This window comes from Bufo bufo, chromosome 10, assembly GCF_905171765.1.
Source record: "Bufo bufo chromosome 10, aBufBuf1.1, whole genome shotgun sequence".
NCBI lineage: Eukaryota > Metazoa > Chordata > Amphibia > Anura > Bufonidae > Bufo > Bufo bufo.
The window spans coordinates 63168501-63196460 of NC_053398.1; the positions used below are offsets into that span (position 1 = coordinate 63168501).

A 27960-nucleotide genomic window follows, 5' to 3' on the forward strand; every position below is an offset into this window, starting at 1 on the left:
CTTATTTACTGTCCGGAAGTCCTTCCCCCTGTTCTTCTTCTTACCGGAAGTATCCCCCCTTTCTTCTCTCCCCCTACGGGCACCGGAAACACTCGGCGCCCCGAGTTATTGTGCGCGGGAGTGCGAAAGATGGCGGCGAATATGTACCGAGTTGGCGGTGAGTAGCGGTGTATTTCGTGTTTGGGGACAGGAGAGGCGTGCGGGAGGGCGGGCGCAGAGCTCACGGTGGCGTCCGTAGCTTCCTGCCCTGTGAAGGGAGAGTCCCGCCTGCACGTACGGTCCCGGAGCGGATCCATCATGCTGATGTCCTCGTCCTCCCTCTGTAACCGCTTCCATGTACTGTGTTCCTCTGCGAAGGGAAAATATACATTTATAAACGGATCCATTGTTACAATGAAACGGATTGTAACAAAACGTAACCTGCAGCCCGGGCTGTGTGAGGGAGCAGAGGCCATACGGGCTCATGCACACTCCTGGTCCTCTCCACATCCCGGCTGCGTATTTCTGCGGGTCCGATGTGGACCTATTCGCTTCAGTGGGGCCGCAAAAGATGCAGACACAACACTGTCCTGTTCGCATCCGTTTCTGTTCCACGGCCCTGCAAAAAACGATTACATGTCCTGTTATTATCCGCATTACAGACACGGGTAGGGTGGTCTATCAGATTCGCGGACCACAGAAACGCTAACATCATCTCAAAATGGGAAAATACCGGTTTTATTGAAAGCAGCCATGGGTGCGCCGCGGTTCTGGAAGTGCTCGCCTGGTCTGGGCTCTTTGCAGTCTTTTCAGAGTGCTGCAGCATGGTGGCGCTGTTTGAGGTAAACGGACTCGCTGTCAGTTTTTCATGGCCATTCTGCATCCGTTTTTAATGGCCGTTTTGCATCTGTTTTTCATGGTCTTTAAAAAATGACCATTAAAAACGCATGAATTTCATTTGGTTTATTTTTCTTAAGCATCTCAACCCCTATAGTGCCCCCAGTATTTATAATAGCCCCCTCTAGTGTCGTAGCCCCTCTGTATATAAAATCCAACAATAGTGCCCCCTGTTTATAAAATTCCTCCCCAATATGTTCCCCTAGTATAAAATCCTCCTAAAACAACTCGCCACATCCACTTGAATGAACTGACGTTCATGTAGCAGTATCCTCCAGTACAGAACGAATGACTGTTCAGGTGGATGAGTTGTGTGTCTGTATATGGCCTGCACGATATGTCGACAAAGCAACCGTATTGCGATAATCGACAATTGCGATATGGCGATTTAGCCAACCCAAAAATGCTGCGATTATCTACAATGATGCACGGCGCGGTCGGCGGGTGTATCAACAGAGGGAGGAGGGGGTGGGGGCCGGCATCTGGATTAGGAATGACAGCGGGGACCGGTGCACCGGCCCCGCTCACTGTATAATCTTATCTAACCTGTAGGCATTGTTAATAATAATACATTTTATTTTATAATATTTTTAATTATAAAATATAATAATCATTTGTAAGGCTACTTTCACACTCGCGTTTGGTGCGGATCCGTCTGGTATCTGCACAGACGGATCCCCACCGATAATGCAAACGTTTGTATCCGTTCATAACGGATCCGTTTGCATTATAAAAAAAAAAAAAAGGCAAGTCAATACGGATCCGTCTTGACTTGCGGTAAATTGAAAGTCAATGGGGGACGGATCCGTTTTCAATTGCACCATATTCTGTCAGTGAAAAACGGATCCGTCCCTATTGACTTACATTGTAAGTCATGACGGATCCGTTTGCCTCCGCATCGTCAGACGGACACCAAAACGCTGCAAGCTACGTTTTAATGACCGTCTACAAAACACAACAGAGACCAAACGCAGCCAAATTGATGCATTCTGAACGGATCCTTATCCATTCAGAATGCATTGGGGCTGAACTGATCCGTTTTGGGCCGCTTGTGAGAGCCCTGAAACGGATCTCACAAGCGGACCCAGAAACGCCAGTGTGAAAGTAGCCTAATCCAGCTGTATTACTTACAACTAAGTTCCGGAGGAGGGTGGGCGCCGTGTCACTAACTACGTCATGTACCTGCGCCGCCCACTTTATGAATGAAGCAGGCGCCTCGGGCGCGTGACGTAGTGAGTGACGTGCCGCCCGGCCTGCCTCCTCTCTGCTACGGAAGGAACTTAGCTGTAAGTAATACAGCTGGACTACAAATGATTCTTATATTTTAACAATGCAGGTTAGATAAGATTATACAGTGAGCGGGGCCAGTGCATTAGAATACAGGGACACAAAATTCCCATATCGTGCAGCCCTAATATATGTGTGTGTATATGTATATGTATATATATATATATATATATATATATATATTTGACTAGATGGCCGATAAAAATGGATCGATTGATTTCAATGAGGGGCCATCTGGCTGTGAAAACTGTGACAAGCCACACTGCTGTTTTTCACTCTTGTGTGAATGTAGCCTTATGGTGCCTGTAGACTCTGTGGATTGTGTGCAGTTTTTGTGCTGATTTTAATGCGGATAAACTGCAGCGTAAGGGCTCGTTCACACAAACGTGGGAAGCCCGTCCTGTGGACCGCAAATTGTGCAGCGGTTTTGTATCCGGTCACAACTCGAAATGCTGCCGGAACGGAAAGTATCCTGATGCATCCTGAACAGATCTCTTTTCATTCAGAATGCACTAAACCGAACCTTTTTTCCCGTTATTGTGATCCTCTGCCGGAACTCAATACCAGAAAACAACAACGCAAGTGTGAAAGTAGCCTTACACAGCCTGATATGGCAGATGATTATCGGGGGGAAGCGTTACCTCTCGGCAATCACTTGCTCGCTAGAGGAGGAGACCACTGCTATTCCAGGCAACAATCTCCTCCACAGCATGGGAAGGAGCGATCGCTATGCTATTGCTCGTCTCCATACTGTCTAGTGGTTTTCTGGTGGCAGATCGTTATTAGACACCACAATCTGCTCCCTGCAAACGGTTATTTTTTAATATGTCAAAAGATTTGGATTACCAGATCGAGCGCTTGCTCATGCATCAGGTAATTGGCAGCAGTATCACACTATCAGACGATCGCTAATGAGCATTCATCTGCCGAAAAATCGTCAGGTGTTAGACTGACATATCACCTCTGTGTATAGATAAGACTCCGCTCACAATAGGTGTCACATCTTATCTAGTCTTTCCTTGTACAATGACCTCTGCACAGGTCACAGAGAATGTCCAGAAAACTCTCCCATAGAAGTCAGTGAGGTCTCCTCCTGACCATTGTGTCTATGGCCCGTGGGGCTGCCGTAAAGCAATTTCTATAATGGGTTAAGAACAGCTTAGGCTACTTTCACACCTGCGTTAGGTGCGGATCCGTCTGGTATCTGCACAGACGGATCCGCACCTATAATGCAAACGCTTAGATCCGTTCAGAACGGATCCGTTTGCATTACCATGAACAAACGGATCATGATAATGCAAACGGATCCGTTTTGACTTTACATTGAAAGTCAATGGGGACGGATCCGTTTGAACATTGAGCCATACTGTGTCAACTTCAAACGGATCCGTCCCCACATTGACTTACATTGTAAGTCTGGACGGATCTGTTTGCCTCCGCACGGCCAGGCGGACACCCGAACGCTGCAAGGGCAGTATAACTACCCCACAAGTGACCCCATTTTGGAAAGAAGACACCCCAAGGTATTTCGTGATGGGCATAGTGAGTTCATGGAAGTTTTTATTTTTTGTCACAAGTTAGTGGAATATGAGACTTTGTAAGAAAAAAAAAATAAAAAAAAATAATCATTTTCCGCTAACTTGTGACAAAAAATAAAAAATTCTAGGAACTCGCCATGCCCCTCACGGAATACCTTGGGGTGTCTTCTTTCCAAAATGGGGTCACTTGTGGGGTAGTTATACTGCCCTGGCATTCTAGGGGCCCTAATGTGTGGTAAGTAGGTAAATGACCTGTGAAATCCTAAAGGTGCTCTTTGGAATGTGGGCCCCTTTGCCCACCTAGGCTGCAAAAAAGTGTCACACATGTGGTATCGCCGTATTCAGGAGAAGTTGGGCAATGTGTTTTGGGGTGTCTTTTTACATATACTCATGCTGGGTGAGAGAAATATCTCGGCAAAAGACAACTTTTCCCATTTTTTTTTATACAAAGTTGGCATTTGACCAAGATATTTATCTCACCCAGCATGGGTATATGTAAAATGACACCCCAAAACACATTGCCCAACTTCTCCTGAGTACGGCGATACCAGATGTGTGACACTTTTTTGCAGCCTAGATGCGCAAAGGGGCCCACATTCCTTTTATGAGGGCATTTTTAGACATTTGGATCCCAGACTTCTTCTCACGCTTTAGGGCCCCTAAAATGCCAGGGCAGTATAAATACCCCACATGTGACCCCATTTTGGAAAGAAGACACCCCAAGGTATTCAATGAGGGGCATGGCGAGTTCATAGAATTTTTTTTTTTTTTGGCACAAGTTAGCGGAAATTGATATATATTTTTTTTCTTTTCACAAAGTCTCCCTTTCCGTTAACTTGGGACAAAAATTTAAATCTTTCATGGACTCAATATGCCCCTCACGGAATACCTTGGGGTGTCTTCTTTCTGAAATGGGGTCACATGTGGGGTATTTATACTGCCCTGGCATTCTAGGGGCCCTAAAGCGTGAGAAGAAGTCTGGAATATAAATGTCAAAAAATTTTTATGCATTTGGATTCCGTGAGGGGTATGGGGAGTTCATGTGAGATTTTATTTTTTGACACAAGTTAGTGGAATATGAGACTTTGTAAGAAAAAAAATAAATATTTCCGCTAACTTGGGCCAAAAAAATGTCTGAATGGAGCCTTACAGGGGGGTGATCAATGACAGGGGGGTGATCAGGGAGTGGATCCATAAAAAAACATACGGACATCTGAATGCAGCCTTACAGGGGGGTGATCAATGACAGGGGGGTGATCAGGGAGTCTATATGGGGTGATCACCCCCCTGTCATTGATCACCCCCCTGTAAGGCTCCATTCAGATGTCCGTATGTGTTTTGCGGATCTGATCCATGTATCAGTGGATCTGTAAAAATCATACGGACGTCTGAATGGAGCCTTACAAGGGGGTGATCAATGACGGGGGGGTGATCAGAAAGTCTATATGGGGTGATCAGGGGTTAATAAGTGACGGGGGTGGGGGGTGTGGTGTTTGGCGCTACATATTACTGAGCTACCTGTGTCCTCTGGTGGTCGATCCAAGCAAAAGGGACCACCAGAGGACCAGGTAGCAGGTATATTAGACGCTGTTATCAAAACAGCGTCTAATATACCTGTTAGGGGTTAAAAAAATCGCAACTCCAGCCTGCCAGCGAACGATCGCCGCTGGCAGGCTGGAGATCCACTCGCTTACCTTCCGATCCTGTGAACGCGCGCGCCTGTGTGCGCGCGTTCACAGGAAATCTCGCGAGAGGACGCGTATATGCGTCCAGGAGGAATGAATCAACCACCTCCAGGATGCGTCGCTGCGTTCAGCGGTCCGGAGGTGGTTAAGGAGCACTCTGCCTAACCTCCTTAAAGGGAAAATGATTGAGGTTTTTTTTTTGGTCAAAGTAGGCCAGCCGTATTCTGCACTAAAGAACGTTACGACCGGCATGGCAATACTGCTGGGGAATAATAAAGCTCCTTACTGGCAGCAGGTATTGCTGGCAATGTGTAAGGGCGCTACCAAGGAGGCTACAGCCGATTAGTGTACTTGGGCAGGCTGCCACACCAGTTGTGGAGGGGGGTGCGATCTTTCTGCTGGTGTGGTAATTATGTAACCTCCCTATCCAACAGTTTGCAGAGACACATAGCAGTGGTTCATCTCATTGAAACACTTTTTTTCTGTTGATCAGAGACTCTGTTCCAGAGTTACAGTACTTTTTCTTAACCACCTCCTGTCCGCCCATAGGATATAAACGTCCGGGAGGTGGATCTCTATTTCTGAATGGACGTTCCAGATCGTCCGTTCAGAAAGTGCAGCTGCACGCTAATCGTTCAGCTGCTGATCGGGTTGCCTGCTGTCAGTGACAGCAGGGCAACCCAGAGAGAAGGCAGGGACAGTGCCCAGGTGTCCCTGCCTTCTGGATCGCTGCATACACAGCGCTCACCGAGCGCTGTGTATGCAGAGCAGGAAGCGCTATGCGCTTCCTGTTCTGGCCTGGCGGTCATGTGACCGGAGAGTGCAGGGGCTGTGTGAGGTCTTTCAGAGACCTCGATCAGTCCTGCGCTGAGGCTGTACAGCGTTGTATTCTGCTGTACAGCCTCTCTGGGGGGTATATTTCTCCTGTAACTGGGGCTACTATGTCAGCCCCAGTTACAGGAGAAATAAAAAGTGAAAAAAAAAAAGTAAGTAAATGTCCCCCAGAGGTCTTGTATGACCTTATGGGGGACGAAAAGTGTAAAATAAAAAATAAATAAATAAAGGGTTGAAAAAATAAAATAAAATAGACATATTTGGTATTGCCGCGCCTGTAAAAACCAGCTCTATAAAAATATCACATGACCTAACCCCTCGGGTGAACACCGTAAAAAAACGGTGTCAAAACAAGCAATTTTTGTCACCTTACATCGCAAAAAGTGCAACACCAAGTGATCAAAAATGCTTATGTCCCACAAAATGGTACCAATAAAACCGTCACCTCATCCCGCAAAAAATGAGCCCCTACATAAGAAAATCTCTCAAAAAATAAAAAAACTATAGCTCTTAGAACATGGACACATTAAAACATAATTATTTTTTTTCAAAAATGCTAGTATTGTGTAAAACTTTAATAAATAAGAAAAAGTATACATATTAGGTATCGCCACGTCCGTAACAATCTGCTCTATAAAAATGTCACTTGACTGAATCCCTCAGGTGAACGCTGTAAAAATAAATAAATAGAAACTGTGCTAAAACAACCAATTTTTTGGTCACCTTGCCCCATAAAGTGTTATAATGAATGATCAAAAAATCATATGTACCCAAAAATAGTAGCAATTAAACTGGCACCTTATCCCCTAGTTTCCAAAATGGGGTCACTTCTTGGGAGTTTCTACTGTAAGGGTGCATCAGGGGGCTTCAAATGGGACATGGCATCTAAAAACCATGTGGAGTTCCTTTTCTTCTGCGCCCTGCCGTGTGCCCATACAGCAATTTATGACCACATGTGGGGTGTTTCTGTAAACTACAGAATCAGGGCCATAAATACTGAGTTTTGTTTGGCTGTTAACCATCGATGTGTTAAAGAAAAAAATTGATTAAAATGGAAAATATGCCAAAAAAAGTGAAATTTAAAAATTTGAGCTCCATTTTCCTTTAATTCTTGTGGAACGCCTAAAGGGTTAACAAAGTTTGTAAAATCCATTTTAAGTAACTTGAGGGGTGTCGTTTCTACAATGGGGTCATCTATGTAGGCTCCACAAAGTGACTTCAGACCTGAACTGGTCCTTAAAAAGTGGGTTTTGGCAATTTTCTTAAAAATTTAAAGAATTGCTTCTAAACTTCTAAGCCTTCTAACGTCCTAAAAAAATAAAATTACATTTCCAAAATGATGCCAACATAAAGTAGACATATGGGGAATGTTAAGTAATAAATATTTTACGAGGTATCACTTTGTTTTAAAAGCAGAGAAATTGAAATTTAGAAAATTGCGAATTTTTCAAAATTTTTGGTAAATTTGGGATTTTTTCATAAATAAAGGTGAAATATTTTGACTCAAATTTATGACTATCATGAAGTACAATGTGTCACGAGAAAACAATCTCTGAATGACTTCGATAAGTAAAGGCGTTCCAAAGTTATTACCACATAAAGTGAGATATGTCAGTTTTGCAAAATCAGGCCTGGTCAGGAAGGGGGCAAATGGCCCAGATGTGAAGTGGTTAATATACAAATTAGGCCTTTGGTGCAATGAGGGCATCACCGTTGCTCTTGTTGCTGCTAAGCTGTACTCCTTTTTCTTAGGGGGGGGCACTGACTGCAGAAAAGGGGTAATTTGCATATTAAGAAAGCTTTGGAGCTTCGAATCATCAAAAGATTAATGTCATTTTAACCAGGTGAACCTCAGCTATGTGTCTATGCAAACACCTGGATAGGAGGGTCACTGGCGATACATAACCTTTAAGTTACAGCAGCCAAGTACAGCCGAGGGGTTAAAGGGATTCTGTCACCTGGATTTCAGTGACAGAACTTTTATCATCACATCAGTCTGCTCGTTTTGTATTAAAATATACTAGTATTACTACCCTAAGTGTTGTCCTTTGTCTAGAAAATCCCTTTTATTAATATGGTAATTACCTGAGTAAGGCGCCCAAGGGGCTGTCCCTCCGGCCGTTGGAGCCCAGACGCGCCCCTTCTTCTGGAGCCCACCACCGCCCACTGCTAATTTATTCACTCCTCATTGCCGGATGGCGCATGTGCAGTGCGTCCTGTGAGGCCGATTCCAGGCGCTGACATGTGTATCCACGAAATGCGTTCGCTGAGCCATAAGCTTGCGCATGCGCCCTGGATACACATGTCAGCACCTGGAATCGGCCTCACAGGACGCACTGCACATGCGCCATCCAGCAATGAGGAGTGAATAAATTAGCAGTGGGCAGTGCTGGGCTCCAGAAGAAGGGGCGCGTCTGGGCTCCAACGGCCGGAGGGACAGCCCCTTGGGCGCCTTACTCAGGTAATTACCATATTAATAAAAGGGATTTTCTAGACAAAGGACAACACTTAGGGCAGTAATACTAGTATATTTTAATACAAAACGAGCAGATTGATGTGATGATGATAAAAGTTCTGTCACTGAAATCCAGGTGACACAATCCCTTTAAGTACAGAGTCACATGCGGTATATTTGCCTGTGGACGTTAAGACGATTAAGGAATGCGGTCTTTGACCATAACAACAAATCACAGCTTTTATTTCTGTAATAGACAGTAGAAACCTACCTAAAAAGATGCCAGACCGCAGGGAATCAGTAATGACCTTTATTAGCACAATTCATATACTGTATTTTCCAGCATATAAGACGACCCCCAGCTTTTCCAGTTAAAATATAGGGATTGGGCTATACTCGCCGTATAAGACCCCTCCAACGCTGTTTATTTTGGCATCAAGATCTGCAGGTAATTGTGGTGCAATTTTCGTCTTTTGCCTCAGCACCATATAATGCCTTTCCAGGACTCCAGTACACCAGGATACAGGGGCCTTAGACCTGTTGCTGTGATCTGGGTTAGATTTGGCCACTGAAGTGCAAACAAACGTATTTTATTTCATGACATGCTCATTCACCATGTCTGCTACATGTTTTTCGAGTTCTGGCCAATGTGCGGTGCCTCTTCTTAATGCACACTTACCCCTTGGCATACTCTTTAATGCTTTTTCATTTGCTTTCCAGTCCCGAACCATCCTTTCTGTTACTCCATATTGTCTTGCAGCAGCGCAGTTATTATGTTCCATGGCAAAGTTTACAACTTTAAGTTTGAAACTGGCTTCATATTTCTTTCTTCTTGCTGGTAGAGCCATGAGGGGGTCTTGACTGTTAGCCATTTGTATACTGTACTGGTGCTGTACTGTGTGAACCGGTACAGATACTGGTGCTGTACTGTGTGAACCGGTACAGATACTGGTGCTGTACTGTGTGAACCGGTACAGATACTGGTGCTGTACTGTGTGAACCGGTACAGATACTGGTGCTGTACTGTGTGAACCGGTACAGATACTGGTGCTGTACTGTGTGAACCGGTACAGATACTGGTGCTGTACTGTGTGAACCGGTACAGATACTGGTGCTGTACTGTGTGAACCGGTACAGATACTGGTGCTGTACTGTGTGAACCGGTACAGATACTGGTGCTGTACTGTGTGAACCGGTACAGATACTGGTGCTGTACTGTGTGAACCGGTACAGATACTGGTGCTGTACTGTGTGAACCGGTACAGATACTGGTGCTGTACTGTGTGAACCGGTACAGATACTGGTGCTGTACTGTGTGAACCGGTACAGATACTGGTGCTGTACTGTGTGAACCGGTACAGATACTGGTGCTGTACTGTGTGAACCGGTACAGATACTGGTGCTGTACTGTGTGAACCGGTACAGATACTGGTGCTGTACTGTGTGAACCGGTACAGATACTGGTGCTGTACTGTGTGAACCGGTACAGATACTGGTGCTGTACTGTGTGAACCGGTACAGATACTGGTGCTGTACTGTGTGAACCGGTACAGATACTGGTGCTGTACTGTGTGAACCGGTACAGATACTGGTGCTGTACTGTGTGAACCGGTACAGATACTGGTGCTGTACTGTGTGAACCGGTACAGATACTGGTGCTGTACTGTGTGAACCGGTACAGATACTGGTGCTGTACTGTGTGAACCGGTACAGATACTGGTGCTGTACTGTGTGAACCGGTACAGATACTGGTGCTGTACTGTGTGAACCGGTACAGATACTGGTGCTGTACTGTGTGAACCGGTACAGATACTGGTGCTGTACTGTGTGAACCGGTACAGATACTGGTGCTGTACTGTGTGAACCGGTACAGATACTGGTGCTGTACTGTGTGAACCGGTACAGATACTGGTGCTGTACTGTGTGAACCGGTACAGATACTGGTGCTGTACTGTGTGAACCGGTACAGATACTGGTGCTGTACTGTGTGAACCGGTACAGATACTGGTGCTGTACTGTGTGAACCGGTACAGATACTGGTGCTGTACTGTGTGAACCGGTACAGATACTGGTGCTGTACTGTGTGAACCGGTACAGATACTGGTGCTGTACTGTGTGAACCGGTACAGATACTGGTGCTGTACTGTGTGAACCGGTACAGATACTGGTGCTGTACTGTGTGAACCGGTACAGATACTGGTGCTGTACTGTGTGAACCGGTACAGATACTGGTGCTGTACTGTGTGAACCGGTACAGATACTGGTGCTGTACTGTGTGAACCGGTACAGATACTGGTGCTGTACTGTGTGAACCGGTACAGATACTGGTGCTGTACTGTGTGAACCGGTACAGATACTGGTGCTGTACTGTGTGAACCGGTACAGATACTGGTGCTGTACTGTGTGAACCGGTACAGATACTGGTGCTGTACTGTGTGAACCGGTACAGATACTGGTGCTGTACTGTGTGAACCGGTACAGATACTGGTGCTGTACTGTGTGAACCGGTACAGATACTGGTGCTGTACTGTGTGAACCGGTACAGATACTGGTGCTGTACTGTGTGAACCGGTACAGATACTGGTGCTGTACTGTGTGAACCGGTACAGATACTGGTGCTGTACTGTATTCACCACCTTATGTATCTGCTCCCCAGATAGACCTGTTCTTTCACCAAACATCATTTGAGATCTGCCGTTCCAACATTAGACTTGGCTGAAGTGCAGATGCTCCTGCTTCCCCCTGCCTTCCCTCAGAATCGCTAATCCAACCCAGTATACAGCATCCAGCCAATCACGGCAAGCGATGTACCGGTATTTTCTGTGCACACTGCATACAAAGCCTGCTTGGATTGGGTGGGTCAGCTCTCCCGGTCAATCTGAGCGGTAGTACGCAATGTGATACTGCCGGCATGAGAAAACCACTGAGAGCAGGGAGAGGGGGTTGCTTCAGGAGCGGCTGGCCGGGATGCAGCGCACGGTGGCTCAGCTAGAGGGCGCCTGTCCCTGAAGCTGGAGAAGGACAGCTTCTCTAGTCCGGCTAGGAAGTAAGTTTCAGCACGCCGTATACCGGCATATAAGACGACCCCTGACTTTTGAGAAGATTTTCATGTGTTAAAAAGTAGTCTTATACGCAGGAAAATACAGTATATTAAAAAAACAAGTGCAGGGAAATGGTGGCATTAACCGGCACAGAACACAATGGTAGTAATTAGGGATGAGCGAATCGACTTCGGATGAAACATCTGAAGTCTATTCGCATAAAACTTAGTTTGAATACTGTACGGACCAGAAGCTCTGTACGGTATTAGAATGTATCTCACAAGACTTCGCACAATAACTTCATAAATGAATTTCTACTGTAAAAAAACATTTCCGGAACTGGGGTTCGGTTCCAAGGTACCAGAGTTCGGGAAATGTTTTTTTACAGTAGAGACTCACGAGACTTCGCAATGTAATAACTTTGGCTCATAGGAGCCAATACTTTCTAATACTGTACGGAGCTCTCGATCCGTACAGTATTCAAAGGAAGTATTATGTTTCATCCAAAGTCGATTTGCTCATCCCTAGTCATCAGTATCTGATCAGTGAGAGTCCGACACCCGGGACCTCTGCCGTTAGCGGTTCAATAAGGCGCCGTCTCTTGTAGTAGCGCTGTGGCCTTCTCTCTACTTTTCCCAGGCCGTGTGTTGTCACATTCATCCATCATATGTCCTAGGCACAGCTTAGCGCCATTGAAGTAAATAAGTGAATGGGGCTGAGCTGCAATACCAAGCACAGCCACTTTATAATGTATGGCGCTGTGCTTGGTAAGTACGGAGAATGCCGCGGCCCCATTTAGAAGCTGTACTCGTACACCGCTGACTTCTCAATTCAATTTTAAGTGCACAGGGAAAGGTGCACTTTGGGGGGGAGGGGAGTCTATAAAAAAAAAAAAATACAAAAACCATTCAAGTATATTACAAAATGTGGTGTTATGACATTTGAATATATATATATATATATATATATATTATTTTTTTTTTAAATGTCCCTAAAGTTTTGTTACTCTTTAATTAACATTTTTTATTTAAAGCCATCAGATCGCACAGTGGTCTAGCAGCCGTTTGTGTACATCTTCACTAAGTTCCTCGTCACCTCCATGTTCACTTTGGGCTTTTTGATTTATGCTGCCTCTTATTAGCTTGTCTGTAGGGGATGTGCACAGGCTACAGGAAGGAGTCGGAGTTCTTATGATAGGCCATCAATATCAGATTGAGGCCAGAAACAGACCGCTCCGCTCTCATCTAAGTGGGTACCTGGACCGTCTATCTATAGCCCAGACAACTCCTTTAATGATTTATATGGCTTACTGCTTAAAGGGATTCTGTCACCGGGTTTCACCCCTGTCAGCTAAACATATGCTGATGTTCTGGGCCTCATCAGGATTCCTAATGTGGGCTTCTAAATGTGATCCGTAGCCTTATTTTGCCTCTTTGTGCGTTTTTCACGTAACGCAGGCCCCATAAAAATGAATGGGGTTGCGTGAAAATCGCAAGCAAGTGGGGATGCGGTGCGATTTTCACGCACGGTTGCTAGGTGATCGGGATGGGGACCCGATCATTATTATTTTCCCTTATAACATGGTTATAAGGGAAAATAATAGCATTCTGAATACAGAATGCATAGTAGAATAGGGCTGGAGGGGTTAAAAAAAAAAAAAAAAAATTTGACTCGCCTTAATCCACTTGTTCTTGCAGCCGGCATCTCTTCTGTTTTCTTTTGTGAAGAATAGGACCTTTGATGACGTCACTACGCTCATCACATGGTCCGTCACATGATCCATCACCATGGTAAAAGATCATGTGACGGACCATGTGATGACTGAAGTGACGTCATCAAAGGTCCTATTCCTCACAGATGAAGACAGAAGAGATGCCGGCTGCAAGAACAAGTGGATTAAGGTGAGTTAAATTTTATTTTGTTTTTTCAACCCCTCCAGCCCTATTGTACTATGCATTCTGTATTCAGAATGCTATTATTTTCCCTTATAGCCATGTTATAAGGGAAAATAATACAATCTACACTACAACTAACACAAACCTGAACTTCTGTGAAGAAGTTCGGGTTTGGGTAACAGTCAGTTTTTTTTTCACGTGCGTGCAAAACACATTGCACCCGCGCGATAAAAACTGAACATCGGAACGCAATCGCAGTCAAAACTGACTGCAATTGCGTTCCTACTCGCGCGGGTTTGCCGCAATGCATCGGGACGCATCCGGACACGCTAGTCTGCAAGGGGCCTTACTGATTGCGTATGCAGTGACAGAAGTAGTATACGTAATGATTGCCATTGTGCACACACAGCATCAGGACAGCCATGTTTACACAGCCAAGTGCAGCTTCCATTACAGTTCTTCAGCTTTCCAAAGCTTTTGAAAGATAACTGCATAATTATATCATCATGATCCCCGCTTTCTGTATTGCTGCGTAATTAGGCACTTGAAAAGCTACATAACAATAGATGTAGAGGTTTGATGAAGACCAAACTAGGTACAAAACATAACCACACTTATCATGGCTTCACTCCAGAATTTTGGCCTCGTATAGCCGCAAAATGGAGCTTCTGAGACTTTTTGGACATACTTGCACTAAAATTCTGGCACTTTTTATATATTTACATTGCTCACTGCAATGTTAAAATATGGGTGGTTGGTTAGTGCACTCCAGATTAATCAGTGAGACTTTATAAAAAATAATCTCACAGTAGGAGGGTGGAGTAGGAGAACTGGAGAAGCTTTTCTAGATAAGTGTTCGGTTTGAAGGGGTATTAGGATAGGGGATAAGTGTTAGATCGGTGGGAGTCCCATATTTTCTTTTCAGAATCCTGGAAAGGCTGGGTAACGTAGCACATGGAGCTGTAATACAGACTGTATGTACCTAAATAAATCCCAGATTGTTCCATTGTTTGCCATATTGGCCTTTCAGGGTCCTGAAAAATCTGTGTAACCTACCATGTGGCTGTCTTTGGTCCGCATCACAGACCAAAGTGGTGCATGTCTCCATGATTTCTTCCACTGATCCACGGTCAGCTGAGAACCACTGATGTGTGAACAAACACATTAAAATCAATAGGTATGTGTGCTGTCCTCCTTGGAGAACACACAGCGCACATCTGTGATTCACTGAAGTGTAAATGAGGCGAAAAGATATGTTTTTATTGGGGAAACTGTAAAAATGAAAGGAGGCTCTGTGTAGTGAGGATGCCACCAGGGGCGCACCTAGCCTTTCTGCAGCCTGAGGCAAAAACTGAAATGCCTCGTCCCAAATTCTCATTCCAACCCCAATTTCCCACCTCTATTGTTAGAGACATACCGTATTTGGAAAACATTACATATACAGTGCTACAAAACATAGAAGAGAAGAAAGCACCACATCCTCTCTTATCCTCCGTGATGTCTCCTTATGATGTAGACATTGTGTCCTCCTCATCTCCATTAGGCCCTGATGGCCATGATGATTTCTTTCAGCCACATCTCATCTCTGCAGAATTTACCACATAGGCATCTTAGCTTCCTCCGTTTTCCACCATCCTTCCCCTCCTGATGCCCCAACATTGTCGCCCAATGCCCACAAACACTATACTGCATAAATAGTGCCATACAGAGAGCCCCCTCCCCCCATAGTAATAGTTAGTGTTGAGCGCATCGAGCTTCAGATCAGAAATCTGAAGTCGATTCGTTCAAGCACTTTGGTTTTAATGCGGTCTTCTTGTACAGCATAAAATGTATTGCCTCCGTGAAAGCAAAATTCATTTCAGCCGTAGTCGTGTGCCGTGACCATGTCAACACTTCTGACCTGGTGCAGCATTGCCACCTCTTGCGCCGTTTTACTGCCTCATAAGCATCAGGCCTAGTGGCCTGCAGACTGAGGTTGAAGGGTGGGCAAGGGAGCCATAGGCTCTCATGCCCTGCTGCAAACTGCTACCCCCTCAGAGGCAGATCTGCTGCCACTTGAGGCGTGATGCTCATCTTGCCTGATGGCAAATGTTCTGGAGCTGCTTGTGCTTGTCAGCAGATAAAATGAGCTTCTCTACTGGTGGCCTGTGTGGCTAGATGGCAGGCAGTTTGTTAAAATGACCATCCTTCTTCTCTGTCCAATGGTGTGCCCTCCTCTGTTTGTGAAATGGGCAAAATGTCTGAGTGCGTCGTACAAGCATGTCTAGCAGTCGTCGATCTCTCACTCGCCAAGAGGTACACTACCCAAAAGTATCCTTTGAGAACCTTTTTATAGGGCAGCAGGAATAGTGTTTGCTCCCTTTTTGTGGCAAGACCCCAGTGTCTAATCAGACCATGCCTGTAATCCTTTCCATATCTGAGATATAACTATATGCCACATTTTGCAGCAATCTGACATTTCCATCCGAGTGTTATTTTCTTTCCATCTGAGTGTATTATATCTAGAACCCCTTATTAGCTTTACCAGTTATTTAATATTACAGTTCAATTTATTTCAATTGTGAATGAAATTCTTTGTCTTTGCAGATTATGTATATTTTGAAAACTCGTCCAGTAACCCGTATCTGATCCGAAGAATAGAGGAACTTAACAAGGTAGTAGAATGTTATTCAAACTTGGGCCCCTTTCACATAAGCAAGTCTCATGCATTGGACTCGCAGCATGTGTCAGGAAGAACACCCTTCTAGATCTCCGGAGCACTGCCGGGTTCGCATAGCATTATATTGATTTATGATGCTATGTAACCCTTAGAGTTCTGGAATGTATTAGATAACACTGACAGCATTATGTCAGCGTTATCGAATACATTCCAGAACCCTAAGGGTTACATAGCATCATAAATCAATATAATGTTCCGTAAACTCGGCAGTGCTGGAATGGCAGGACGAGTGCTGTTGCATACTCACACTTCGAGTCTGGAGCGTGACACTTGATCGTGTGAAAGGGGCCTTTTGCCGTGCATTTTGAGCAACATGTCACTAAAGTGGATCCTCTCCTATTGTAGACTGCGAATGGAAATGTAGAAGCCAAAGTGGTCTGCCTGTTCCGTCGCAGAGATATCTCCAGCAGTCTGAACAGCTTAGCAGACAGCAATGCAAGTAAGTTTTGGTTTATACGTTTTTAGATGTTTATATGTTAGTTTGAGCAGGTGAAAGCTCAGTTGAAGACTAAGATGATTATTTTGAAGTGAAAATCTTCATTTACAGCTCAGAATGACATGGCTGTAAACCTAAATATAGAACACTAGACGAGGCAGCAGCAAACACACAGGGATCACTTGGAAACTTGTATATTCACATTTGCAGTGCTACATTGTGCCACAGGATGTTTTAGTATTCACGAGTAAGGGTACTTTCACACTTGCGTTTTTCTTTTCCGGCATAGAGTTCCGTCACAGGGGCTCTATACCGGAAAAGAACTGATCAGGTATATCCCCATGCATTCTGAATGGAGAGAAATCTGTTCAGGATGTCTTCAGTTCAGTCTTTTTGACTGATCAGGCAAAAGAGAAAACCGTAGCAAACTGAAGACTTGCCTGAATGCCGGCATTTTTTTCCATAGAAATGTATTAGTGCCGGATCCGGCATTCAAAATACCGGAATGCCGGATCCGGTCTACGCATGCGCAGACTTTTAAAAATGAGAAAAAAAATAAATACTAGATCTGTTTTGCCTGATGACACCAGAAAAACTGATCCGGTATTGCAATGCTAAGTCTGAAAAATGCCTAATCAGTCAGAAAAAATGACATGCGTTTGCATACAGTTTGCCTGATCAGGCAAACTGTAACTGCCTGCCGGAATCAAACAACGCAAGTGTGAAAGTACCCTAAGGGTACTTTCACACTAGCGTTTTTCTTTTCCGGCACTGAGTTCCGTCAAAAGGGTTCAATACCGGAAAAGAACTGATCAGTTATATCCCCATGCATTCTGAATGTAGAGCATTCCATTCAGGATGTCTTCAGTTCAGTCTTTTTGACTGATCAGGCAAAAGATAAAACCACAGCATGCTACGGTTTTATCTCCGGCCCAAAAAACTGAGCACTTGCCTGAATGCCAGATCCGGCATTTGTTTCCATGGGTATGTGTTAGTACCATATCCGGCATTCAAAATACCGGAATGCCGGATCTGTCCTGTGCAGACCAAAAATAAGATGAAAAAAATAAGTGCCGGATCCGTTTTGCCGGATGACACCGGAAAAACGGATCTGCCATTTCAATGCATTTTTCTGACCAGGCATTTTTAAGACTGATCAGGATCCTGATCAGTCTTACAAATGCCATCAGTTGGCATACGTTTTGCGGCGACAGCGACGGAACTGCTTGCTGGATCACTCTGCCGCAAGTGTGAAAGTACCCTAAGGCATTAATTTTTCATTGATTCTTTTGTGGTTATTATGTGAATATGGACCATCCATGTGGCAGCTTTGTAGCCCCCATCCATATCCTTATCCTGCATGTAGCTGGCGTAGACTGTAAACCAACCCTGGGGGTTTATTTCAGAAAATTGTGGACCCTTTAACCCTCCACTACCTTCAAGAGACTGTGGCTTTGCCGTAAATGTGTTAAATGGCAAGACTGCTTTAACATTAGTAGTGATAAATGAATCGATTCATACAAATCAAATTTATTCAAAAATCGGCCTTCTTGAGCAGTGAGGAGCTGGCCCTGCTGCTCAAGGAACCCACTCTTTTCCCCCTTGATTAAAAGGGCCATGCATCTTACCAGGCCCGTGCAGTTGCTCCAAGTAGTATTGCAGGCATAGAGATTCTGCTGCTGTTCCATGAGCTACACTTAATGGCAGGGCCGGATTAAGCTTGGTGGAGGCACCTGGGCATAAATTTTTTGTGTAGATGAGTATCCCTCAGCTGCATGCCTGTCTTCAGCTGCCACACACCTCTAATGTCTACCTGCCATAGTTGTTCAACTTGGTGGCCAGTCCTCTGGTGTAAACGCTGCGGTCAGTCCATCCTCTGGTGTAAACGCTGCGGTCAGTCCATCCTCTGGTGTAAACGCTGCGGTCAGTCCATCCTCTGGTGTAAACGCTGCGGTCAGTCCATCCTCTGGTGTAAACGCTGCGGTCAGTCCATCCTCTGGTGTAAACGCTGCGGTCAGTCCATCCTCTGGTGTAAACGCTGCGGTCATTCAGGATTCTGTGTGAGTTGGTAACAAAAATGATTGAAAAAAAAATGTACACGGTTAAGCAGGATCCCTGGCCCTGGGGGAGGGGGCATTCTCTTGAGCAGCGGGCTAGCCCTTCACTGCTCAAGGAGGCTTTATTTATTTTTTATCTTATTCGTAGAAGTCAGTTTGCCTGACCATTTGTATATTGGGTATATGTGCTGATACAGTTTGAATTACTTGGATTATGCGAGAACATATAAGTATTTTCTAAGGGTTTAAAACAGAGGTGGGCAAACTTTTTGACTCGTGGGCCACAATGGGTCGTGGGCTGGACCAAGAGTAGATGGATGGGGCGTTTGTGTGAATTAATATAAATTGAATTTAAATTTCGTAACAATAAAGGTTTAATTCAAGGTAGAAAAGCATAAAAAGAGTTATTGTACAAAACTTTTATGCAATGTATTTCTTTCATAGTATGTATAACTCGCCTTCAAATTTAGTGGGAACAGTGTTGTTGGTCTCCCTTTTTTGCTAAGGCATCAAAGTCTGGAGTTGGCTTTGTTGTTGCAATTTGCAGAATCGATGCTGTGCCAGTATATAGGGCCCCCCATAATGTGCCAGTATATAGGGCCCCCCATAATGTGCCAGTATATAGGGCCCCCATAGTGCTTCCTCTCTTCTCCTGTGCCCCTCCATATTGTGCCAGTATATAGGGCCCCAACCCCCCTTCTTGCCACAGTATACTATAAATAATAAAAACAAACACATATACTTACCTTATGCTGCTGTCAGTGATGCGATGCAGGCCTCTTCCGGCCTGTGTCCCGCTCTGTAGGGCTCAGGCGGTGCGATGATGCCATCGCAGCGGCCTCTGATAGGCTACAGGATTAGGCCTGTAGCCTATCAGAGGAACGGGCAAGGGAGATGCCTCTCCCCTGCTCCTCTGCACCATTCATCTGTATCTCTGTCCTGAGGATGGCGATACAGATGAATATGGAGATGAGCGCTTCCACAATGGAAGCGCTCCTCTCCACTCCTGCTGCGTCCGGACAGCTCTGCGGGCTGGATAAAAAGGTCCGCCAGGCCGTAGTTTGCCCATCACTGGTTTAAAACCTAATGGTATTCAGTGTTTTAAAGTGAAATGCTGCAGGCACAGAGTGAGGTTGCCGAGGGTGTCAGACAGTAACAAATAAGTACCATGGGGGGCATTAAGGAAAACTGGCTTAGTTGCTCATAGATTAATCTTTTTATTTTCCAGATGAGTGGAGTCTGGTTACTATGGGCATCTAAGTTTTCATTAGCAGCAGTTTTGGTTAATGCCTCCCAAACGCCTTAATTTAAGGGCTGTGTTGTAAGATTCCTGGTGTTGGTAGTACATCTAGTGTAGTAGTAGTAGTACATATTTATATAATTGTACTAATAACTCTGACCCCTTCACTACCACCGTGTAGGGGAATTTGAGGAGGAGTCCAAGCAGCCATCCGTGGTTGAGCCACAGAGACACCAGCTGAAACACCGGGAGCTCTTTCTATCTCGGCAGTTTGAATCCCTGCCCGCTACACACATCAGGTATTTGCATGTTAAAGGCATAGCAGCCTCTTTTAGTTTTTATTTTAAATGGTAATACATTAAAGGTGTTCTCCAGAATGTAACAATAGAGGACCCATCCCTATGATGGGTCATCAATCTCTTATCAATTGGGGTCTGACTCCCTGCACACGTGCCGATCGGCTCTTCAGAGGTAGCTTCGGCATTGAGAATAGGCATCAGTACTACACAGATCTTTGCATTGTATAGTGGACAGAGTTGGTTACTGCAGCCATGCTGATTTACTGGCTTAGTGGTGACATGTTCCCAAACTACAAATCACTGCTGGGTAACATGTCACCAAGCCAGCCAGTGAATGGTTGCAGAGGTGCACGTCATCTTATCTGGAAGTCTACAAACCAAGAATTGGATTGAGCACTGACCTGGAACAGAGCGGCGGGGAAGAAGAGTGTGGTGTTGTTTTTTTGTTTAACTACGGTACAGTCCTAGCCAAATTTTAAAATGGCTATAAAGCTAGATTACCCCTTTAAATCAGAATTCCTTAATATGCTGTATGAATGATTACTTCTAAATTAGAACTACTTGTTGAAGTGGAATCCCTACACTGCCATTGACACTTCCTTTTTTGTCTGCCTCTGCAGGGGTAAATGTAGTGTAACTCTGTTAAATGAGACTGACTTACTGAGCCAATATTTGGAGAAAGAGGTAAACTCACCCTGTAATTTCTTCTTCTGACTTCTACTCCCCCATTTGTATTTGTCCCTCTGTACTAATCTGGATTATGGTTTTAGGATTGCTTCTTTTACTCGCTGGTGTTTGACCCAGTACAAAAGACTCTGCTGGCTGATCAAGGAGAGATACGGGTCGGCTCCAAGTATCAGGCAGAAATTCCTGACCAATTAGCAGAGGGTGAGTAAAGCGAGGGGAGTAGATTTTGAATAATGGTCATTCAGGCCTAGTTTGTTTCCACTATATTTATAAGGTCTGATCCTCTTCTAGTTTCTTAGAATTATACTATTATAAATCCTATTACATGTGGAGCTGTAGATACCATCTCACACTAATAAGCAAGTTGCCTGTGCCTTAGGCCTCATGCACATGGCTGTTTGGGTCCACATCCGAGCCGCCGTTTTTGAGGCTCTGATGTGGACCCATTCACTTCAGTGGGACCGCAAAAGATGCGGACAGCACTCCGTGTGCTGTCCGCTTCCGTTGCTCCGTTCTGTGACTCCGCTAAAAATATATAATATGTCCTATTCTTGTCCGCGCTTTGCAGACAAGAATAGGCATTTATATTGAAGGCTGTCCGTGTCGTTCCGCAAATTGCGGAACTCGCGGACGCCATCTGTGTTTTGCGGATCTGCGATTTGCGGATCGCAAAACACCCCACAGTCGTGTGCATGAGGCCTTAAGGTGGATTTGCTCAGTCAGATTATTGGGAATGAACATTCCTGCGAACGATCGTTCCTGACAATCTGCGCATGTAAGGTGCAGCCAATCACCCAATGAACGAGCTAAACTGTTGTTCGTGCAGGCACCTAAATGATCTTTTCTGGGCAGCAGATCGCGCGGTCTAAACAATGCAGCTATATGACGACGAGCAATCAGAATAGCGATCCCTCGGCCTCACACTGTGGAAGTGATCGCTACATGTAACTTTCTGCTTCATGTTGTCCGGTTTGTTTGTGAGATGACTGTGGCACTTACTAATATAGCATTTGTTGAAATTCTGCACCATTTTCTATATTTCATAAGGTATTACCCCTCGTTTACAAAGTCTTTTGGGCTGTCCATAAGATGGCTGCTAATGGAAAGTCATGTGACCAGAAAAATCGCCTCCATGAGATGTCTCCTCCATTCAAACACACTGCACCTGCCATCAACACTTGTTCTGTTGGGAGTGTAGTGCAGGGTGTGAATGGAGGGGATTTGCCTGGTCACATGACCTTCCATCAGCGGCCATCTTATGGACAGCACAAAAGACTTTGTAAACGAGGGGGTCATACCTTTATGAAATGTTGAAAATGGTGCAGAATGTCAACAAACGGCTATATTAGTAAGTGCCATATAGTAATCTCACAAACACATTGGTCACCTGTGGGTGAGGAATGCTTCCTTCCTGACAATCTGCTGCTCATCAGTGCGTGTAAATGTGTTTAACCCATGTCATTCTTTTTCAGGTGAATCTGATAATCGAAACCAACAGAAAATGGAAATGAAAGTGTGGGATCCAGAGAATCCTCTAACAGACAGACAGATCGACCAGTTTCTTGTGGTTGCTAGGTAGATGGCATTTTGCTTTCATCATTTGTTGTTTATCCCCCCCCCCTTGTTACCCCACATATCTGATCTTTCAAGTGCAGCCGATCATAATCTCCCTTTTGTCCATTTCTCTATTTAGAGCTGTTGGTACATTTGCGAGAGCCTTGGATTGCAGCAGCTCCATCAGACAGCCAAGCCTACACATGAGTGCAGCGGCCGCTTCACGTGACATCACACTGGTTAGAATGAAGTTCATGTTTCTTTTATTTATTTTTTCTCCTATATTTGAGGGTATACGACCTTGATAATTCAGATTGTTTGTCAAAAGTGTGATCGTTGTCTTGACAGTGACGGGGTTGAAACACATTTATGCAAATACTGATGTTAAGAGCTTTGTGTTGATCTGTGTTGCTTCTCGTTCTAGTTTCATGCCATGGATACACTACAGAGGAACGGTTATGATCTTGCTCGTGCCATGTCTACCCTTGTCCCTCAAGGAGGTCCTGTTCTATGCCGGGATGAGATGGAAGAGTGGTCTGCATCAGAAGCCATGTTATTTGAGGAAGCATTGGAGAAATATGGAAAGGACTTCAATGACATTCGGCAAGACTTTGTAAGTCTATTGAATGCTTTGGTCTCTGCTACACTAGTCCCTCGTCTCCTGAAAATAAGACACCCTTCTTTCCTTTTATTAAGCTGCCTTGGAAGTCTCTGGCTAGTATTGTTCAGTTCTACTATATGTGGAAAACTACAGATAGATACATCCAGCAGGTAAGACCTGTATACAATATACAGTACCCGAACCTTAGAAAGGACATCTTACCCATCCGAGTTCTTCCTGCAGAAACGTCTGAAGGCAGCTGAAGCTGATAGCAAGCTGAAACAAGTCTACATCCCAACCTAGTGAGTAAAGCACTTCTGTTTTCAATATGGCACATCCTGGTTACACATCTTCTTATAACTCAAGTTTTCCTATTTAGCACCAAGCCCAACCCCAATCAGATTATTTCTGTTGGAGCCAAGCCTGGACTGAATGGAGCTGGATTCCAGAAAGGTCTAACCTGTGAAAGCTGCCATAGTAAGATTGCTTTTGATTTCCTAGCCAGTCCTACATTAGTAATGTTGTCTTTGTATATTGTGCTTTGTCATTTGCTTTTTTTTTTAATATATATATTTTCCTCCTCTTAAAGCCACAGTGTCTGCACAGTGGTATGCATGGGGTCCACCCAACATGCAATGTCGCCTTTGTGCATCTTGCTGGATTTATTGGAAGAAGTATGGAGGACTTAAAACACCAACGCAGCTTGAAGGTGCAACTCGGAATATAGGGGTATGTATCGCTGGTGCGTGTCCCCCCCACATCCCCCCCCCCCCTCCTCAGCAAAGGATGGAGGAGAACATGTATCAGTATAAGGCTATCATTCTCCCTATTCTGTTTTAACAGCAATGTATTTTCGCTTGACTTTAGGAAGCCCACCCTCGTACCCACCTGTCTCGGCCCGAAGCTCAAAGTTTGTCTCCATATACTACGAGTGCAAACCGTGCTAAGCTATTGGCAAAGAACCGGCAGACGTTCCTTCTGCAGACGACCAAGTTAACCCGTATTGCACGTCGTATGTGCAGAGATATTCTGCAGCCTAGGCGAGCTGCACGTCGACCATATGCCCCAATCAACTCAAATTCTATTAAAGCAGAATGTGAGTCATTGTACACCTAAATAATTTTTCAATTTACTGTATACTCTATTTACCATAACCTCTCCTGCCAGGTTCCATTCGGCTACCCAAAGCAGCTAAAACTCCTCTGAAAATATTGCCCTTGGTGCGTCCCCCTCTGTCTGCCATCGTAAAAGAACTTGGTGAGAAGCCTTTTTTTATTTTTTATTATTATGCATTCTTGATTTTATAGTATTTCTAATCCTTTTCATGTTCTGATTAACTTTTCTCCTAGCTGCTCAAGCACCACTGAAACCGAAGACTCCTCGTGGAACAAAAACTCCAATAAACCGTAACCAATTAAGTCAGAGTAGAGTCAGTAGTCTTGGGGTGCTACCCGCCAAAAGAGCATTTGAACCAGTAAGTATTGGGTCACTAATGAAGTGTCTCCTAAATATTTTGCATTGGGTGTATGTTGGACCATGTTAGGCAGTTTTTTTCATGTTGCTGTAATATCTGGAAGCAATACATGGCATAATCCTGTGCATGATTCCTACAGCCTGTGTTCTGTGAAAGGTTGGCTTGCAGGCCTGTTGCAATGTGCATCAGCACATGGAATTTATTATATTGACCCTTCTGTCAGAAAAGGGTATTTTAAACTTAGTTTTTTCATAGAAACATTTTTTTATTTTTATTTGTGGCTGTTTTTTCATTTGAGCATCAATATGCCATTGAAAATGGAATAGTGTACTTCTGGAGCAGTCAGCCCAGAGAGATGAAAAACTCTTATACAGATGGGTAATTACCCATTACTTTGGTTACTGCTGGTGTATTAACAGTCTGTCAGCCTTATTGTTCTCCTCATAGCACTCGATAAAGATGCCCCTGGAAGAGCATGGCACTTATCAGTGTAATGTGTGGTGCTCTAATTGAATCACTCAGCCCCTTCCTTCTCTATCTACAGCGAAGGGGCTGAGTGAGAAACTCAGGAGAGGCTGTTGTGCTAAAAGTCCAAACGGATTACTGGGCACTGCTTGTCTTCTTTAGTTGTTCTTTTCCTGTTACTCCTCCTAATGCATTATTTTTCTTTATACTAGCTTTATTTCATCCCTTAACTCTCCTTTAGGTATCTGGTGTGGGGGTAGTTCCTCCATTTTCTGCCAATGGTCGCATCTTCACATCAGGTGTCCGTTCTAGCAATCAACCCAATGTCAAGAGGCAGAAACTTAATCTTGCTGATGCCCCAAATCCTGTCGTGTTTGTGGCAACTAAAGACACAAGGTGACTATAAACTAGTTATTATGACTTGTCTCTACAGAAATAAAAACTGACTAAAATAAAAAATGTGGATAATCAGGAAAAGTCTGACTTCTAGGATATACACACACAATCAGTGTATACTTTACTAAGCTGTTCTTTGTGTGCATTGATGTGACTAGCAGAATATACAGTATTTTATAGTTTATTTTAGGTCTCCTGTGACATTAATGCTATGCTATTGCTCAGTCTTTTACGTGTCTCTGTTCAATGGTTCACTGTTGTCATTGTCTCCTCCACAGATGCTTAAGAAAATCCTTATCGCACATGGAGATGCGCCGAGCTGCCCGACGTCCCAATCAGCCTCTGAAGTTGAAGCTACCACTGCCCCCACGACCATCTGGGCTTCTGCCCTCTGTTACCACACCCCATCCTGCCAGTACAAGTGAACCGATTGTTTTGGAAGACTAAGGGACTAAAAAGAAACCAACTATCTGTAGAAAAAATTTCTGTCCCCTAAAATCTTCCTAGTCAGTACTGCTCGCTCGGTGCTTATCTCGCTGGCAAATGCACTTGAGGACAGAAGGACCCTGAGTAAAGACGTCCCATCTTGAAACCCAGTTCCCAAATGCCCACCCTTTCACCCCCAACCTAGCTGCGACAGGGCCTTGTTTTTGCTCCTTCGCTTTCTCCACTTTCATTCTACCCATGTCCTTTTTATTTTAATATATATTTTCTTCATTTAACTCCCTTGCCTAATTCTTGGGGAGCTCTAATGCTCTCAACTTGTGTCCCCAATGTTATTTTTGTTATTTTGTTTAGTTTTTGCTTTTTTTTGTACAATGAAACAATTTGAGGTCCACCAGTAAAATGAGAAAAACAAGTAAGGGAAGTGTACTGCTTGTGAGTGCTGTGAAGGAGGTGGAAACTGCAAAACTTAGCAGCAGCCTACAAAACTTCCTCCTCTATATGTGAAGGTATACTATGCAGTACCAAGCCACCGACACTACGGAAAGTGTCACCCAGCTTTCCCAGGTACCTGTCTGTCTATATAGGCAGGAGGGATTTCTGATATTTGTGTGGAAAAGCTGGATTACAATTCTTGTGGAGCTGAACGCACTGTCCATATAATGTTAGCTTTCCTAAGACCCTGGAAGACAAATCTGCCTAGCTATGACACTGTTTAGGAGTGGATAGGTGGTTTATCTTGGTAGATTTAGTTCTCTGCAGTCTCTATTACAGTTCCATATGGTTTAAACTGAGTTTTCTCTCAGGACCTTGAAAGGCAAATCAGCTATAGGACCCTTTGGGAGTGGGGAGATGTATTTAGCAGTCCCTGCTAAAAGGTCATATAATGTCTTACCCACCTCTTTACAGGACGGGTCGGCCATATTTGTTATATAAAATATACACAATGCTGCTGCTACAGTGTGTGTGAAACTATCATATTGTACATGGGAAACCTAAATTGCTGCCACCAATGCAAGTGCGTAGTATTGTCACCCAGCTTTTTGAGGACCCTGAAAGGCAAGTTGATATAGCTATATGAAGGGATTTGTGACTACATAAACTAGGCAAATTTGGAATTCAGCATGTGAGAAAGCTAGGTAACAACCTCTACAAATAAATAATGGAGGCCACACTTGGTACGTACATTCTGTACACACTATATCTATAAATATGATATTGGGACAACCATGATTATGTACTGTATGCATAGTTCGATCTCCAGCATATCTCCACATGCCGCCCAGCTTTCCAAAGAATCTATAAAGAAAATCTGCCCAATAATGCAGTGAAAGTGGAAATTATCTTCACATAATCAGGCAGATTAATTACTCAACTACAGTGCATTTCAAAAGACACTTTCACTTTTTAACATTTTTGCAGCCTTGTGCTAAAATAAAATAAAGTTCAAATTTTCCTCAGCATTCTGCACTTAGTTCCCTATGATGACAAAGTAAAAACAGAATGTTCTAAAATTTTGCTAATCCAAAGCTATTCATACCTGTTACTCTGTACTTAGTTGAAGCAGAGATTACAGCCTCCAGGCTTCCTGGATTTGGGGATCTTCTCTGCAGTTTCTCTCAAGCTCTGGTTGGATGGGGACAGTTGGTGGACAGCCATTTTCGGGTCTCCAGAGATATTTTTTTGTTTCAAGTCAGGGCTCCGGCTAAGCCACTCAAGGACATTAACCGAGTTTTCCCTAAGCTACTCCTGTCATGTTTTTGCTGTGCGATTAGGGTAATTAATTTGTTGGAAGTTAAACCTTTGGCCCAGTCTGCAGCCCGGAGCTCTCTGGATCAGGTTTTCAATAAGAACGTCTGTTCTTTCAGCCATTCAGTTTTCTCTCAACTCTGACCAGTCTCCCTGTCCCAGCTAGTGAAAAAAATTCTCCACACCATGATGCTGCCAAAAGCATCCTTCACTGTAGAGATGGTATTG

At 44.3% G+C, this 27960-nt stretch overlaps 1 protein-coding gene across 1 annotated transcript; it reads left to right on the plus strand.

The window, feature by feature from the left end:
* Positions 1-27438, plus strand: MTA2 (metastasis associated 1 family member 2). The gene is made up of 18 exons (XM_040409617.1): positions 1-157; positions 16198-16265; positions 16676-16769; positions 20245-20362; positions 20983-21046; positions 21133-21250; positions 22522-22624; positions 22743-22842; positions 23028-23216; positions 23300-23374; positions 23448-23506; positions 23584-23681; positions 23794-23933; positions 24072-24300; positions 24372-24461; positions 24554-24678; positions 25385-25539; positions 25818-27438. The coding sequence occupies exons 1-18, from the start codon at positions 130-132 to the stop codon at positions 25984-25986; spliced, it is 2022 nt and encodes a 673-aa protein (XP_040265551.1). The 5' UTR covers positions 1-129; the 3' UTR covers positions 25987-27438.
* The last annotated feature ends 522 nt before the right edge of the window (positions 27439-27960 follow it).

Bases quoted from the DNA above. Each gene is read 5' to 3' on its own strand.
- MTA2 (XM_040409617.1), top strand. From the start codon at position 130: ATGGCGGCGAATATGTACCGAGTTGGCG. The intron at 22,625-22,742 runs GTAGATGGCATT...TTCTCTATTTAG, and splicing joins CAGTTTCTTGTGGTTGCTAG to AGCTGTTGGTACATTTGCGA. The intron at 23,934-24,071 runs GTATGTATCGCT...GCTTGACTTTAG, and splicing joins GTGCAACTCGGAATATAGGG to GAAGCCCACCCTCGTACCCA.